Below are 13,389 nucleotides of genomic sequence, written 5' to 3'. Positions count from 1 at the left end.
TAGAGCATGTGACAACTCATTGAATGCAAATGGAGTATTTAATTCACTGACCAAATCACTAATGTTTATTGATACTATTTACATCAGTATCTTGTACCCCTGAAATTCATTAAAGTGTGAGGAAGTGAGAGACAACAAACATAAACAATCTGCCAAGTTAGTTACGACTGCATAAGATGTAAGAAGTTCTCCATTGTGAATAAGCCTGAGAATAGATGGAAGACCTGTCAAAGAGATTAGAAAAACTGCTGTTGGACTCTTTGTGGAAACTTTCAGTAATATCCAATTGCCAAGGCTACACAAAACCAAGAAGATTGGAGTATTGGACATTGAGGTTTAATTGATGATGGTTTAAATGAAGCTGCAGAAATCTGTGCATAAGATGCTATCTTTGGTATTCTGCCAAGCACACGTTTTTGAGCTTCAGAGTAGCTGACTTTCTGTAAAACTGTGGAATCCATCCTTTATTTTCTCTGGAAACTTGAACTTACGGAAAGTTAAGACAAGCAATGGAGAAGATAGAACTTCTCTGTTGCGTTGTGTGTTTAATTGACTACGTACAACAAAGAATTGTTCATGAAGTTTCTCTTCCGTGCAGTACAACAAATTCCTGTACATAATTACTTCCTTTGAGGTATTCAGCATACTATGGGGTGAAACCTCAACTTAATACATAAACTATTATGTATTTATAATGGTTTGTTCTTCGCACAAGTCTTCCAATCCATCTCATCAGAAACCATTGTAGTACCAGTACTTAATTTGGTAAAGACAAAGCATGCCCCTCTGGCTACTGTCCTATCTCCTTGACAAGGGTTTTATGCACAGTGATGGAGAGAATGGATGTTATATAATGACATCAGTACTGATTATGATGACACTGATTTAGACATCTATCTTCTTTTCATTTTTTTTCTGCTTAGCCTCTGGAACTACCATAAGGTATTATTTCAGAGGATGATATGTATGAATGTAAGTGAAGCGTGTCTTGTACAGTCCCAGGTCAACCATTCCTGAGACTTGTGGTTAATTGAAGCCCAACTACCAAAGAACACCGGCATCCACACTCTAGTATTCAAATCCTTATAAAGGTAACTGCCTTTACTAGGATTTAAACCTTAAAACTCTTGTCACTGATTTAAACATGGAATTTCCGTTAGATTTGAGAGAATTTACTACTTGATCAAGAAAAAGAATTAAAACATTTAATCTGTCACTGATTGAAGCGAAAGTTATTGGAAAGAGTTTATCAAAAACTAGAATCAAGAGACTTCTTGTAATGTAGGTGTTAGGAACCTTTTAAACATATGTGGCTGTGCCATGCCAAGTGCATATTCATGAAGAAAGATGCGACGACTCATTTTTTGATTATCTAATTTAAAATTGTAGAGTACCATTCCATTAATACCTGACTAGTCTAGCAGCCCAAAAAAGAATCCACTGGCCAATGTAGCTTAGGCCAGCTCACACTGTAGGCATGACACAGTTCATCGAAGATGTATCTTCCTTTCTTTGTTTCATTATAGAAAGAAATTGGTTTTCCCATATTTTCATCTGTTCCTTTACTATTATAATTGTTGATAGAAGAAGAACATTTTTGTTTTTTCTTAGCAGCATGAGATAATAACATCAGATTCCAATTAAATGTATACAACAAAGAACCTTCTTTCTTTTTTCTCAAAAAAGATGGAGATATTTCAGCCTTATCATGTCTTAGAGTTATAATCTTGAAGTATGGTGTAAATAAACCTACAGAAGAGAACCAGTTATCTGTGGTCAAGGTATGGTTTGAACAATGAATATATACCGTTCTCATTTTCTCTTCTTTTGGGGTTTTTAATGTTCTATCTAAAGTCTATTTCTGGATGATCTGTCTGACAAGACTAATCTTTAGATTAGTTTGGTAGTATTTTTATCGTGGAGGGAAAAAATCCTTTTTTTTCCTATTTTTTTGTTTGAGAAAAAGAACCATAATAGTCGATGTCCAAAACACCCCCAAAAAAATAAATAAAAAACTCTTAAAAATAAACAACATAGCCTTATTCAAAAATTTATGTCAACTCTAATAATATGTTTTTGAAGTCTACAAAAATTTTCTTGGAAATTACAGGAGATATAGCTTTTTCAGATCAAAAAAATATATAACGTAAACAAATTTATTTATTAGTTTATATCCCAAGAATTTCAATCTAGCTTCATTGTACCACTGGAGTAGAAATCAGGATGAAATTTTTCACCAGCTGTAATTCAGGAACAAAGCTTTCTGGACCTATACTAAACCCCCCCCCCCCTTCCCACCAGCCAATGAGATGAGGATGATATGTATGATATTTAAATGAGGTGTAGTCTTGTACAGACTCAGACCAACCATTACTGAGATATGTGGTTAATTGAACTCCAATGACCAAAGAACACTGTTATCCACTTTCAGGTATTCAAATCCATATGAAAGCAACTAACTAGCTCTTATTAGGATTTGAACCTCAAAACTTTCGACTTTGAAAATCAGCTGTTAAACAACTGATTTGCGATGACAAGTTAACACTACACCAGCCTGGTGGGCTGTATTTGTTTTATTATACAATAATGTTTTACTAAGAATAAAATTGACTTTTGAAAAATGTACTAAAATATAAAAATTCCACTTTAATATTGAATTTCTTAAACTGGTACCAAAATAAAACAATTTTTTTTATATGAAAGTTTTTTTCTTATTTTCACCAGAATAGTGTATACTTAAATTATTTTTGCTTCTTCTTGAAACATTCTATATACCAAATTATTGTGTAGTGCATTACATAATATTTGTATTTTTAATACATTTATTATTTTTCTAAAACCGGTTTACCAGCTACTGCTAAAGTGTGTGTGTGTGTGTGTAACTGCAATGTATGTATAAATGGACTAGTAAACATGTAATCTTGAACAGGCTCAGGTCAACCACACCTATGGTTAATTGAAACCCAACCACCAAAGAACAACAGTATCTGGTGTTTACTACATTAAATAATTATAAAATATTTAAATATCAACAAAATTTTATTCTAATGATTGTTTTTCATTTCAATAATTGAAGATTGATTTACATGTTTTAAGTTTATGCATGATAATAGTAGATTTGTAGATTTCTTTTTTAACAATTTGTATAGATTTAGAGACGTTTAGTGTATAAAAGATCTTTTATTTGTATTTCTTGACTAGTTTAGTTTCTTTTTTTTTTGTCCAACGGAGCATGAGATGTGCCTTAAAATGAAAGCATTTATTTATTTATTTATTATACAAGTTGATTAAAGCAACAAGTAAATGAGTTTTTTTCTTATTTACTTATTGTCAGTATTGTTGAACCTTTTTACCTAATTGATGTTTTTAACACTAGTAATATTGATACTATGACGTAATTCAAAGAAAAAAAAAAGTATGAGAAAATTTTTATCTAATAACTCTGCCCATTTTGAAGGTACAGTAAAGAAAGAAAACAGTAATTATAACGAAGTAATATCTCTAAATGATTTGTTTCAAGCACTTTTTCATTTTATCCTCAGTTTTCACATTAATTTTAGAAAAAAAATTACATATAAAAAGCACTCTATCTTGAGAGATCAAAAGTCTTATAGATTTTGTTAAATTCAGTATTTTTTTTTTTTAGATGCAGCGTAATCCTGTTCATCCAAATTACCCAGACCAATCTGGGATTAGGTTATATGGATATATTTACTTATTGTACTTACGTACAAAACTTCAGGAATTCTTTTCTTTTATAATTTTAGTCTAATTTTAATTTTAATTTTGGATAGAATTATACTGTGAATAGGCAACATTAAACCAAATTATTTGAGTTATCTTTATTTCTGCTAATAGTAGTGCCACTGTTGGTCGAGTATGTTACTACTCTCATCTGTTGTTATCATTGTAAAAGCTTCAGTGCGGTATAGCTTTTTTCTTTGAAATTCTAAAATGCCTTATTCGATTGAGGAAATGGTTGCTATAATGGAACGTTATGTGCGTTTTGGATCCTTTCAAGAAACACATGAAATATTCATGAGAAAATTTCTGAATACCAGCATTCCAACAAAGAATAACATAAACTTAAAAAGTGACATGCAGTGAGGTTTTTCCAAACATAAAACAAAATAGGCAACCTTCTGTTAGGATTCCAGAAGCCATAGCTGATTACTGCTAGTCCGAAAAAAAATCTGTTTATAAATTATCACAACAGAGTGGTGTATAATAAGATTTTTCATGATTTAAATTTGAAACTGTACAATTTCAATCATGAAGAATCTAGCCATCAACGGATTTAGGCAATCACTGTGAGTAGACTTATCAAATTACCTATTTGCAATACAAAGAACTCTATTAGATATTAGCTTCAACAGTTTGTCTTCACAGATGTTGCAGATTGCAACATCTTTGCAGATGTTGTGTTCAATAACTGCAGCATATGTTGTTGGACAAGTGTTAGAATTGTTCATATCTCTAGCTGTTTCTTGATCTAACATAAAGAAGTTGGCATTGCCCAAGTAATCAGGATTGTAATTTGAACTGAAGAGAATAGGCAAATGAAAACATCTTAATTATCGCAGCTGGCTTCTCAAAAACATTGTTGATGGGTCGATAGACTCATGCAGAATTTTTTGTCAGATGAGGCAAAGTTTCATTTATTTGAGCATGTTATTTTGTACAACACCAAGTATCAGGTGACTGAAAATTCTCACCAGATGTTTTGACCATTCACCTCATAATGAGTTGTAAAGTATGGTTTGCTGTTCTGGTAATGGTACTGCTGGGCCAATATTTTTTACCTGACTTCAATGCAGAACTGTGCTATAAAAAAAATAAACTTTGATAAAGAATTTAACTTATATTTTCATTTTTCCTTCATTCATCAAATGTTGCATTTACAACTGTGTTTAATCTTTAGCGGTTCAAATTTAAATTGCTGGAATAATAGACTCATCAGTTTTTTCAGGTAAAAAAATTTAAATGTGTCATATTTGCTCATCAACAAATTAAAGAGTTTCACCTCCTTTGTTCAAAAAAGTATTAGTATGTAGTGAATGTATTGTAACACATTTCCTATTTTATATGCCTACTTTCTTCAAAATTGATCTTTTTGTAACTAAGGTTTGTATATGTATTATTATTAGGATATTAAGTGAGTAAAACTACACAATTCAAACAAAAAAGTTAAGAATCTTTAATTTTTCCTTATTCTTTGTCTATTTTTACTGTGCAAATAGTAATGATTGCTTTTATATGTTTGGTTCTGCACATTTTTTTTTTTACATTGTTTGTTAAGTTGTAAGATTTTCTAATTAATTAATTATATAATAATTAACACTTACCAACTATTTTTATTATTATTTTAATTCTTATAACAATTGAGAGATTCATATTGACATGACGACATTATTTTTACCTTTTGACGATCAATTGTTGTATTTATAATTTTTGTTTTTAAAAATTCATTTAATATATTAATTTGTGAAGGAAATAATTGCAATCCATAACAGATAAATGTTCCTGATGTTGGGTTAATATCCGAACGCTCGGGACTTAATAATAAAAATAGTTGATAAGTGGAAATTATTATATAATTAATTTATATGATTTTTCTGTGATTGATTATTGTTAATTGTTTTGTATATTGATTTGATATCCTAATGCTATTTACTAAATTGTATAATCTTTCAATTTTAGGTTCCTTGTCTTGTTCGTGCTCTACCAGACTTATTTACCACAGATCTTATACTTCGTCTCTATGATTTGGACACCATTCAAGGAAGAAAGGCTACTGCACGAGACCTTTGTCTACTTCGCAATATGTCTATGAAACAGTACATGTCTTAGAGTTTCCTTATATTTTATGATCTCACAGAATAATTAATTTGCTATTATGTATTTTATATTGTGCAAATTTTATAATAAATATTAAGTTGCTATAATGCAAATATGATTATTCTCCAAGATAAAGAGTCCTAAAAGTAGCAAGTTATCTTTTCTCTTAAGTTGAATCCTTTTTTTATGATAGTGAAGTAATGAAAACAACTTGTCATCATCTGAACTGATTCTATAATTATACAAAATTAATCACATCTAAGCTTGGAATTATCACTTCTAAAATTGTAAATTGAGGTTGAAGTATTTCCATATCAGGTACAAAATTCCATTCTTTTCATATTTCTAAATGGTCTAGAAAGTTATTATGAGAAAAAAATGGCTCTTTTATAAATGTAAGTAAAATTTAAATAATAATAAAAAAATATTTGTCCTTGCTTTGATTATTATCAAAGAAAAAAAGTCCTAACACCTTTCTTTGATCAATTCATCATAATCAGGTCCATGATAGTATGGCATTAAAAATTATTTGTAACATGTGGAAAATATGAAGCTCGATGATCATCCTTTGACATAAGAGTTTTTTGGATGAAATACAGATATATTACCACCAGTTCACATCAGAGGTAGTTTTTAAGTCTTCTGAATTTAAGCAAAAGAAACGCTCAACTTCTGCTACAGGAAAAAAGGAAAATTTTTATGATTGAAACAACATTGAGGGGAGGAGATGTATTTCTGATAATTTCTTTTTAAACCTTCTGCTGAGGTCATTAGCCACTAATAAATGCCAACAGCATGCAAGGAAATTCCACAAGGTATTAAAATTTGATGATCTGTGAAAATCAGCACCCAAATTTATATTATTTGAGAAGGGTTATTAAATCCCAACAAAATAAAATGCATATTTATATTGGTAATAATTGTGTACTGCTCATAAAAAGAAACTATTTTCATTTTCATATGATAAAGCAAAATTCAGTTCAACATTCTTCTTACTTTGGGCTTGGAATATTAAAATACTGTAAGGTTCTCCTGCTACTCACATTTTTGTGAAGTATCATTTGTTCAAAATTAATACTTTGATTTAACTAATTGAACTAACTAGACTAAACTAATAATGCTGAGATTAATAATTCAAATTCTGAAATAGCTTTCAACTTTTGAAACTATTAAAATATTCCTACCACATCCTCTAATACATTGAACATTTTGTTAAATAAAGGCTGTGCTGTTCTGTGTGTCTTTTCTTTAGCCTCAGCCCATAAATCCTCTACCCTTCACAGTCAGATTATACGTATCGTAGGCAAGCTTCAAATAAGCTTTTAAATAAGGAATTTTGGATCAAACAATTCAGAAACATCACTGAAATAAAAGAAGATTGCAGATAAACTTATTCTAGCATCATGAAATATAATAGGATTGCAATAAATAAGAAGAGTTAATTAAAGAAGATAAGTGTTGCTTTTAAATCAGAAACCAAAAAGAAATGCAAAAGCAGTCAATACAGTACATACCATATGGGACAAGGTCTAAAGTACAACCCATATGACCCAAGGCCTTAGTGGATGTACTATACTGCAGAGCACTTAATGTGATGTACTTTTTTATTGCAGAGTGGCTTAAGATTGGAGAGATTAGCAGGAGTTCCAATTTTAAGTCCAAGACAGAGTTCTACTGGAATCATATTAATTGCTTAATGAGAGAATAGTTTTGTTAGACTTAGAATAAGCTAGGGATGCCTCACAGTAAAAAAAATATGGTAAAAATTATAGAGCGATTGAAAGAGTGACAAGGTTTATGTTTTTAGTATGTATTACATTATATTAAGGAAGTAAATGTTAACTGCATTATTGAATATTTTAATGAGATGTGGTGTTGCTGTGGAATAAAGTGCAAAAAGACACAATTTTGAAATTTTGTAAAACAGTGTCCATATCAGCTGACTTTTATGGAAGTGAAATATGGATGTTGACCACCTGGAATAAAAGCAGGCTTCAAGCTGTGAAGATGGTTCCTGCAGTTGGTCTTAGATCTATCAAAGAGAGGAAGGAAATAAGACATCAGTTAAATATATACAACAAATGAGAGGATTAAGACTTATAATTAGAAATTGCTGCAACATTTTTATCGAATGCAAGATTAAAAATTACCAAGAAATAATAGAATATGTACGTAATAGAAGGAGACACATAAGAAGGTCTTTAAAATATTGGTTCAGTTAAATGGTGGATAAAGCTTGTATCAGTCTGTAAGGTTGAATGCCTGAAGAAGAATTAGAAGTCCTCGCTCTTCAACAAATTTTATCTACTGCTTTAGTAGTAACTTCTTTAAAGTTAAACCACGCAATTCCCAGGGAGTTAGCAAACCAATGTTCTCCTATGACAATAGTCTTGTTTTAATCATACATTTGTTATCTGTCAATCAAACATGAAAATTCTTAACAGAACTGTCATAACAAACTTCAAGAAAAGGACCAAACTTCAGTTAGACAACTTCAAACTTCAGTTAGACCTGGATGTATGCAGTAGGACTTCTTTTTAGCAAATGCACCTACTGTGATGATCTTTTTTTATTTTTTTAGAGGGATTTCCCTTCCAAACTGTCATAAGTTTCTTGAAAATTAGTTAAGTAGAATCTATAAAATAATTGTTGGAACAAAAAACCCGACCTATCCCAACCATTTCATGATATATTTTATCTGTAATATTATGATATTTAAAAAGCTTTGTTACATATATTATGTGGTACATTAACAAACACAGTGAATACCAATATAAAAGTTGTTTCATCAAAAAAAAATGTTTGCAGTTAGAACCAATCGATGCATAGTTTGAAGTCACTAGTGTTTCGCTAGATGTTTTGTTTTGTAACCTCTGGCAGTTATGGTTCTATATAATAATACAGACATGAACTTTGTCACAGACAGATTTGACAATCACTTGTGCATGTGGCAATGAGGACACTAATTTAAAAAGAAACTTTTTTTCAGGGAACAGTATGCCTGAATTTCACTCCATAACAGCACATCTACATTTTCTTCTATCCTTATAAATTCCATTATTTTTTAAATCCATTTTTAAGAAGATCACCAGTTTGGAACTATGCTTACTAATAATGTTGATTTAATAAAGATTCCTTTACCAGTAATAACAGAAGACTACTTAAATTGACAATATAAATGTAATTAGTTAATTAAAACTATACTGGTTATGCTGAGATATGAGTCTGATAAAACTAAAGATAATTATCCCATTAATTATTGCTTAGGTCAGTGACGTAAGACAGCTTAACCCCCAATGAGGTCTACAACTACTTGCAGACAGAAAACAAATTATAATACACTAGATGTTGAATTGGATCAGTGAAAATATAACACATTAAAGTTCTTTTATTAACACAAATTTAAGTAAGTAATAACACAAAAATTTTTTCCTAAAAATTGAAATTTATGTTTTATTCAATAATTAAACTACTATTACTTTTTGCTGTCATTACTATTAAGTTCCATGGAAATGCTTTTCCAGAATTATATATCATTATTTTTTGACATATAACCATTTTCTGTTCAATTCAGTAGTGAGTAGGTGGAAAATTATTTTAAATCTATTTTAACTACTTTTTATGGTGAATGAAAGAATTCCATTGAATTTTTCCAATTCAATGGAGTAAATACATTTTCCATTTAAAAGAATTTAGATTCTTTTCAAAAAATTCTATGAAATTCTACCATACTTTTAAATTTTTATAAAAATAAGCCAACTTGTATTTCTTCAGAAGATTGTGGCAGTTTAACACTACACAGCAAATGTGATGAAACATATACCATATTCTTGTGCTGAATGAAAGAATGTGTAAACTATGTCTTCTCTACTCAGGATTAAATAAACGTAAACCCAATTGTATTATTGTGAAAAAAGTGTTAAAAACATATTAAAAAGAATGTATCTTTATACCATTATAAAAATAACATGAAAATAAATATTGGAGAGTTGGTTATGCTTTGAAGTGGTGCCTCTATATCTTTCCAGTTATAAAGAGAAATAGGTAAAAAGATAAGTCATGATATTTCAAAATCATTAAGAGATTTTTATTGAATACAGTTTAAATGAAGTGTTAAAAAACTGATATATTAATTTAAAAATTTATTTTCTGTAATAATTTCAGTCTACACAGACTCTGAAGATGTATTTTTTTAATGTGTACTAATTTTTTTTTTTTTTTTTGAGTTTGGTTTACTGATGACCATATGAAGCTCATTTTGCATTCATTTCTGTTTATTTTGAGCATTTTCTTTTCTGATCTTACAATAGTTAAATTCTTTGCTTTGATTTTGCCTTCTGTCGTCTGAACAGATATTGGTTTCTTTTTTCTGAAACTCTTGAAATTTTATACAAGTTTTTTCATCATTGTACTCTCTCTTCACATATTCATTTAAGACTTTTTGAACCAGTGAGATCCACTGATTTTCTGTTCTTTTTGTTGTAAATGTGGTAGAAGATTTATTATCTGAGCTTGTTATTCATTCTCATAAAGTTGCTGAAGGATTTAACTCTACTTTTTTTTTAAGGAATCTGACATTTTCTCAGTTTCATTATATTTGTAAAGATCTTTATTACTTCTGAATTTGTATTTGTTTTCATTTATTTTTACTGGTCCTAGGAACTTTCTCAAGATTTTCCTTTCTTTTTTTTTCTCTTGTAAATGTTTCACCTGAAACTCTTGTAAATGATTTCAAACTGAAGATCAGTTTGAAATCAGGTCATTCTCATGCATTCATTCTTTTGGTTGGATTATCATATTTAATGTATGATTTTGGCTTTTATTGAAATGTTCTTTTTGTTGTAAATATCTTTTGTTAGTTTGTGATCAATTTGTTTTCTCATTCTTGTTTGATTGGCTTCGTCTAAACTATTGATGTTGATTATTTCTCCCAGATATTTAGATTTATTGACTGTTGTTTTTTGTATTTATTGACTTGTGGGGAATCTTTGATGTTGGTCATGAATTCTGTTTTTATGGAGGAAATTTTTAACCCTATTTGATTTGCTGTGTGATTTTTTTTTTAGGCGATTTACTTTTCTGTTGCCATTTTGAGATTCTCCGAAAAAATTCCAATACTCCTGGCTAAGACTGGGCAATTAATTACAATTAATTGTAATTAATTCAATTCTGGACCAAATTTTATTAGTTGGTGTCTTCTAATTTTTTCCATCATCTTTTCCCAATCTTTTACTACTTTTCTAGGGCACAGTTAAAAAGAGTTTGTGACCAACCATCTTTTTTCTTATTAATATTTTAATTTTATATTCTTCTGAGGTTCTCACATGAATTTTACTTTGGATCTTGTGTTTCTAAGAGTATATTTAGTAATGTTAATTGTGTTGGGATCCACATCAAATTTTTATAGGATGTTAAATAAGCAAGTTGTATATATTGAGTCATATGCCTTTTTGAAAAAAAAGTAAATTACATAGGTTTTATTACCTGACATTCCATCGCTTATTATTTAAAAATTTCAGATTTGTTTTGCACGTGATCTTCCTTTTCCGATTCCCTTTGGTATTCTCTTAGTTATTTGTCTGTTATCAATTTTATTGTATTTTGAAGTGCATTTGAGAAAATTTTGTATGTCACAAGTAAGAGGGAAATCCTTCTGTAGTTATTTAAATATTTTTTTAGTAGTGCATTTTTCCATAATTCTGTTACGATGTAGTCATCATCTGTCATCTTGTAATTTTTTAAATGTTTCTATTTCATTAGGTGGTTAGGAATTTTCAGTTCATATTATTGGATTTTAGAATTTCAATCTTTCTTTGGGCTTTAGGCAATTTAAAAGTTTTCAAAGTATAATGCTAGAATTTTGCATTTGTCTTTGTTGCTAATGCCTAATTTTTCATATTTTCCTTGAACGAAGGGCTGGGTGGTTGATATTTGTAAGTGTTTTGCTTGATATTTTTTAAAAGGTTTTCCACAAATTCGTCTTCAATTTGATTTCTAACTCATATTTTCTTTTAGTTGTTCTGATAATTTTAGGTGTTTGTCTGAGGATTGATGTAACCTTAAATAGTTTTTTTTTGTCTTTGAGGCTCACCATTTTGAACAAACATTTTATCTTTCATTTATAGATTATTTGCATGTGTCGTTCTAGTGAAGCATCTGCAGTTTTTTTTTTTTTATTTTGAGAACAGATTCTGTCAGTTTAACTTTCAGTTCCTCTCAATTTTTTACTTTACTCTTTGTTAGTTTTTCTTTGAAGTTGAAATTAATTTCTGGATTATTTCTTTAATTTTCAATGTGACATCTGATTTTTTTAGTTGATCTTTTGTTAACTTTGTTTTGTAGGATGGTTTTGTAGTCTTATGTTGATTGTTGTGAGGTAGTGATCAGTTGCAGTGTTTATGCTCTTTTTGAATTTCTTTCTGAAATTTAAAGGAAATGACATGGTTGATTTTGGAATTCTCCTAAACTTAGGTTGGAGGATCTCCATTTCCCTGTAAAGCTTTTTAAATAAAGAGGACTAACTAAAGTTCAGATTGAATGGTTTACATAATTGGATTGGTCTTATCCCATTATTGTTTTGTTTTTTATGGGTTTGGAAGTTTCCTATAGTTTTCTGGTATACCGTTCCTTCACCAGTTGTGTGTTAAAATCTAATAAAATTTTGATTCCATCTTTTGGTACTTTATAGATTTAGTTTCCTAACAGTTCCCTAAATTTTTAAAATAAAATTAGCAAACACTGCATAATAACACAGGAAAAGTTAAATCACAATATAAAATAATTAGAAAACGTAAGTATTAGATAATCGAATATAGATGTCTGGCATTAAGAAAGAACAAGACATTCGATAACATCAAAATTACTTCTTTTAACCAAATAGGTAAATAAAATTTATAAATATTAACCAAGATAGTCGATATTATTTATTTCATGGGAACTGCTGGGACTTTTAACTAATTTATTTTAAATGAAATTGCATCATAACATAAAACAGTAAATTTGATTATGGTTTAAGTAAAATATTGTATTATTAATCTATTGCTCTTTCTAAATAATTTTAATTATTTTCAGGAGTGTATATTTTTTGAATCAGCAAAATCATCACACTTTGGTAATTGTGTTAAAAGAAGGTAGAATGTATTAAAAAAATGAAGATGAGAAATATAAGCGATATCCAAATTTTTATTTAATATATGTAAAATTAAATCATTATGATTTATAACAAGAGACTGTTTTAAAGTGATTGAACTTAATATTTATTTTATCATATATCAATAAAATTTATTGGTAGTATTAATCAGTTTATTTATTTATTCATTTTATTGTGCATTAAAGTGTTCATTCATTCATTCATTCATTCATTCAACAAGTAGCCTATAATATGAAAATGAGATTACAGTAATGGTAAATAGAATTCTTAGAAGATTACTATGGTAGTTAATTAGCGTACTTTGCTGGCAAGAAAATGAAAACAATCTTATAAAAAAAGTTAAAAACACTATTTTCCTTTAGTTCAAACCAAGATCTCTTTTGTTTCTTAAAGAGATCCAC

At 29.2% G+C, this 13,389-nt stretch overlaps 1 protein-coding gene across 4 annotated transcripts in view; it reads left to right on the top strand.

Moving 5' to 3' along the window:
- Positions 1–13,124, top strand: part of MED24 (mediator complex subunit 24) — a 119,463-nt gene extending 106,339 nt beyond the window's left edge. For 2 of the 4 annotated variants that reach the window (XM_075364074.1, XM_075364065.1), the window contains exons 20-21: positions 5,701–5,837; positions 12,910–13,124. In XM_075364074.1, coding sequence (XP_075220189.1) covers positions 5,701–5,837; positions 12,910–12,982 — 210 coding nt within the window. In that variant the 3' untranslated portion in view covers positions 12,983–13,124. Of the gene's footprint in view, positions 1–5,700; positions 6,892–9,105; positions 9,245–12,909 lie in introns of those variants that run through there. The other 2 variants (XR_012756170.1, XM_075364087.1) reach the window with 2 other exon arrangements.
- Positions 13,125–13,389: the final 265 nt, after the last annotated feature.

Source organism: Lycorma delicatula, chromosome 1 (genome assembly GCF_047948215.1).
Source record: "Lycorma delicatula isolate Av1 chromosome 1, ASM4794821v1, whole genome shotgun sequence".
NCBI classification, from domain to species: domain Eukaryota; kingdom Metazoa; phylum Arthropoda; class Insecta; order Hemiptera; family Fulgoridae; genus Lycorma; species Lycorma delicatula.
Note: the sequence above shows the minus strand (reverse complement) of the source record. Positions and strands in the feature narration are given on the sequence as shown.